Here is a 2,056-nt window from a genome sequence, read left to right on the forward strand (position 1 = left end):
GGCGCGCGGGCGGAGCGAGCGAGCGCGCGAGCGGGCGGCCGGCCGGCCGGCGGGGGGCCGCGCGCGGGGGCCGCGCTAGCAGTGGCCGGAGGAGGCGAGCAGGGGCTCGGGCAGCTGCTTGAACAAGTTCCGCAGGGTGCTGAGCTCGCGCGACAGCTGCTCCACCTTCTTCTGCAGCCGCTCGTTCTCGGCCGTGAGCTCCAGGACCTTGTGCTGCGTCTCCAGGTTGCGCATCTTGGCCTTGTCGCGGCTCTTGCGCACCGCGATGTTGTTGCGCTCGCGCCGGATCTTGTACTCGTCGCTGTGCTTGTCCACCGTCTTCTTGGCCTTGCTCTTGACCTGCGAGGGCGCCGGCGCCGCCCCCGCGTAGCAGGCGGCCGGGGGCGCCTTGGCGTCGGCGGGGCTCGGCGTGCCGGGCGGGCTGGACGACGAGGACGTGGACAGGCTCCCGCTGCTGCCGCTCGGCACCGCCTGGTAGCCGAGGTAGGCGCGCAGCGCGTACGGGAAGCCCGCCGCCATGCCTGCGCCGCCGCCGCCCGGCGCCCCGGCCTCCTCCTTCCGCTTGCAGTCCGCGGGCTCGAAGCCCGGCTCCGCCTTGAGCTCGGCGGGCGGCGGCGGCGGCGGCGGCGGCGGCGGCGGCGGCGGGTGCAGGGGCGCGAAGCAGCCGGGGTGCAGCGCGCCCTTGGCGGCCCCCAGGCGCCCCAGGCTCACGTAGCCGTACTCGGACGCCTTCTTGCAGTTCTTGCCTCCGTAGTCGTCGGAGAAGAGGTCGGAGAGGAAGTCGTGGTGCTGCCCGGAGGAGGCGGGCGCGGGGGCGGGCGCGGGCGCGGGCGCGGGCGGGGCCGCCTCGAAGGTGTCCGTGGCTGTGGCCGGCGCCGGGGCCTGCGGCGCGCCCAGCGGCTCCAGGTACGGGCTGAAGTCGATGGCGCGCTCGTGGTCGCCGATGCTGCCCAGCTCGCCGGCGGGGGGGCGCGGCCCGGGTCTGGCCGCGGGGGGCGCCGCGGGGGCCGCCTTGCCGCCGTACGCAGCAGCCAAGCAGTCCGCCTCGTAGTAGAAGTTGGCCACTTCCATGGATTTAAAGGCGGGCGGCGGCGGCAGGGGCAGACATGCTGGGTCCCAGGCCACCAGGCGTTGCATGAACGCGGGTGCCCGGGGAGGGGGCCTGGGGCTGCCCGCTCCGGCCGGCCGGCCCGCAGGTGGCGCGGCCTCCCGGCTCCGACCGTCGCCGCTGGGTCGCCGCTGGGTCGCCGCTGGGTCGCCGCCGGGTCGCCGCCGCCGCCGCTGCTGCCGCCGCTGCCGCCGCCGGGGTGGCCGCTGCCGGTGCGGGGGCTGACGGCTGGACCCTCGCGTGGGTCCTCTTCCCGGTCCCGTGCGCGGCTCTGACTCGCTAAAGTTTCTCCCGAGCCCGGTTATTTATAAGGCGACCCATGGCAACGGCTGCGTCACGCTGGCAGCCGCCCCGGCCCCTCCCGCCGCCGCCGGGACGCGGGGTGGCGGCCCGAGACCCCCGCGAGGGCGCCGGCGGGGCCCCGCGGCGCGGCCCGAGCCCCGGGGCGCGCCCTCGGGGGTCCGCGGGCCCGCGGGGGGGGCGGCCTTACGCCCCCTGCCCACCCCCACCCGGCGGCGCGGGGATTGGGAGCGAGGAGGGGAGGCGCGACCCCGCCCCCGGACCGCCCCCTCTGGGCTGGAGGCCGTCCCGGGGGGGCCGCGGGGAGGGGGCAGCGCGACCGCCTTCCCCCTCCCGAAGCGCGGCCGCCGCCCGCCCCCTGCTGGAGGCGGCGGAGGCTTCAGGACCCGCCGAGCCGGCCCGGACGCCCCACGGAGGAGGCCGGCGCTCCCCGGGCCGCATCCCGGAGACCCCAGCCCCCGCCCCGGCCCCCCCGAGAGGTGACCCACCTCCACCGCCCCTCCCCCGCGCGGCCGCCCCCTCCCCGCCCCAAAACTTGCTCCCAACCCCAGCCCTCGGAAAGAGGGGATCCACGCTGGGGGGGGCCCCCCTCCCCTCCTAAAGGCACGTCTAATGCAAGGACCCCGGCGGGGGGCACTTCGGGGAGAG

The 2,056-nt window shown here is 78.1% G+C and overlaps 1 protein-coding gene across 1 annotated transcript; it reads right to left on the reverse strand.

Moving 5' to 3' along the window:
* On the reverse strand, positions 1-1,473 carry CEBPB (CCAAT enhancer binding protein beta). Its single transcript, XM_055302418.1, has one exon. The coding sequence runs from the start codon at positions 1,135-1,137 to the stop codon at positions 76-78; it is 1,062 nt and encodes a 353-aa protein (XP_055158393.1). The 5' UTR covers positions 1,138-1,473; the 3' UTR covers positions 1-75.
* Positions 1,474-2,056: the final 583 nt, after the last annotated feature.

This window comes from Nyctereutes procyonoides, unplaced genomic scaffold, assembly GCF_905146905.1.
Source record: "Nyctereutes procyonoides isolate TBG_1078 unplaced genomic scaffold, NYPRO_anot_genome, whole genome shotgun sequence".
In the NCBI taxonomy this organism is placed as follows: Eukaryota; Metazoa; Chordata; class Mammalia; order Carnivora; family Canidae; genus Nyctereutes; species Nyctereutes procyonoides.

Excerpts from the sequence above, each read along its gene's own strand:
- CEBPB (XM_055302418.1), bottom strand. The coding sequence starts at position 1,137 with ATGCAACGCCTGGTGGCCTGGGACCCAGCATGTCTGCCCCTGCCGCCG.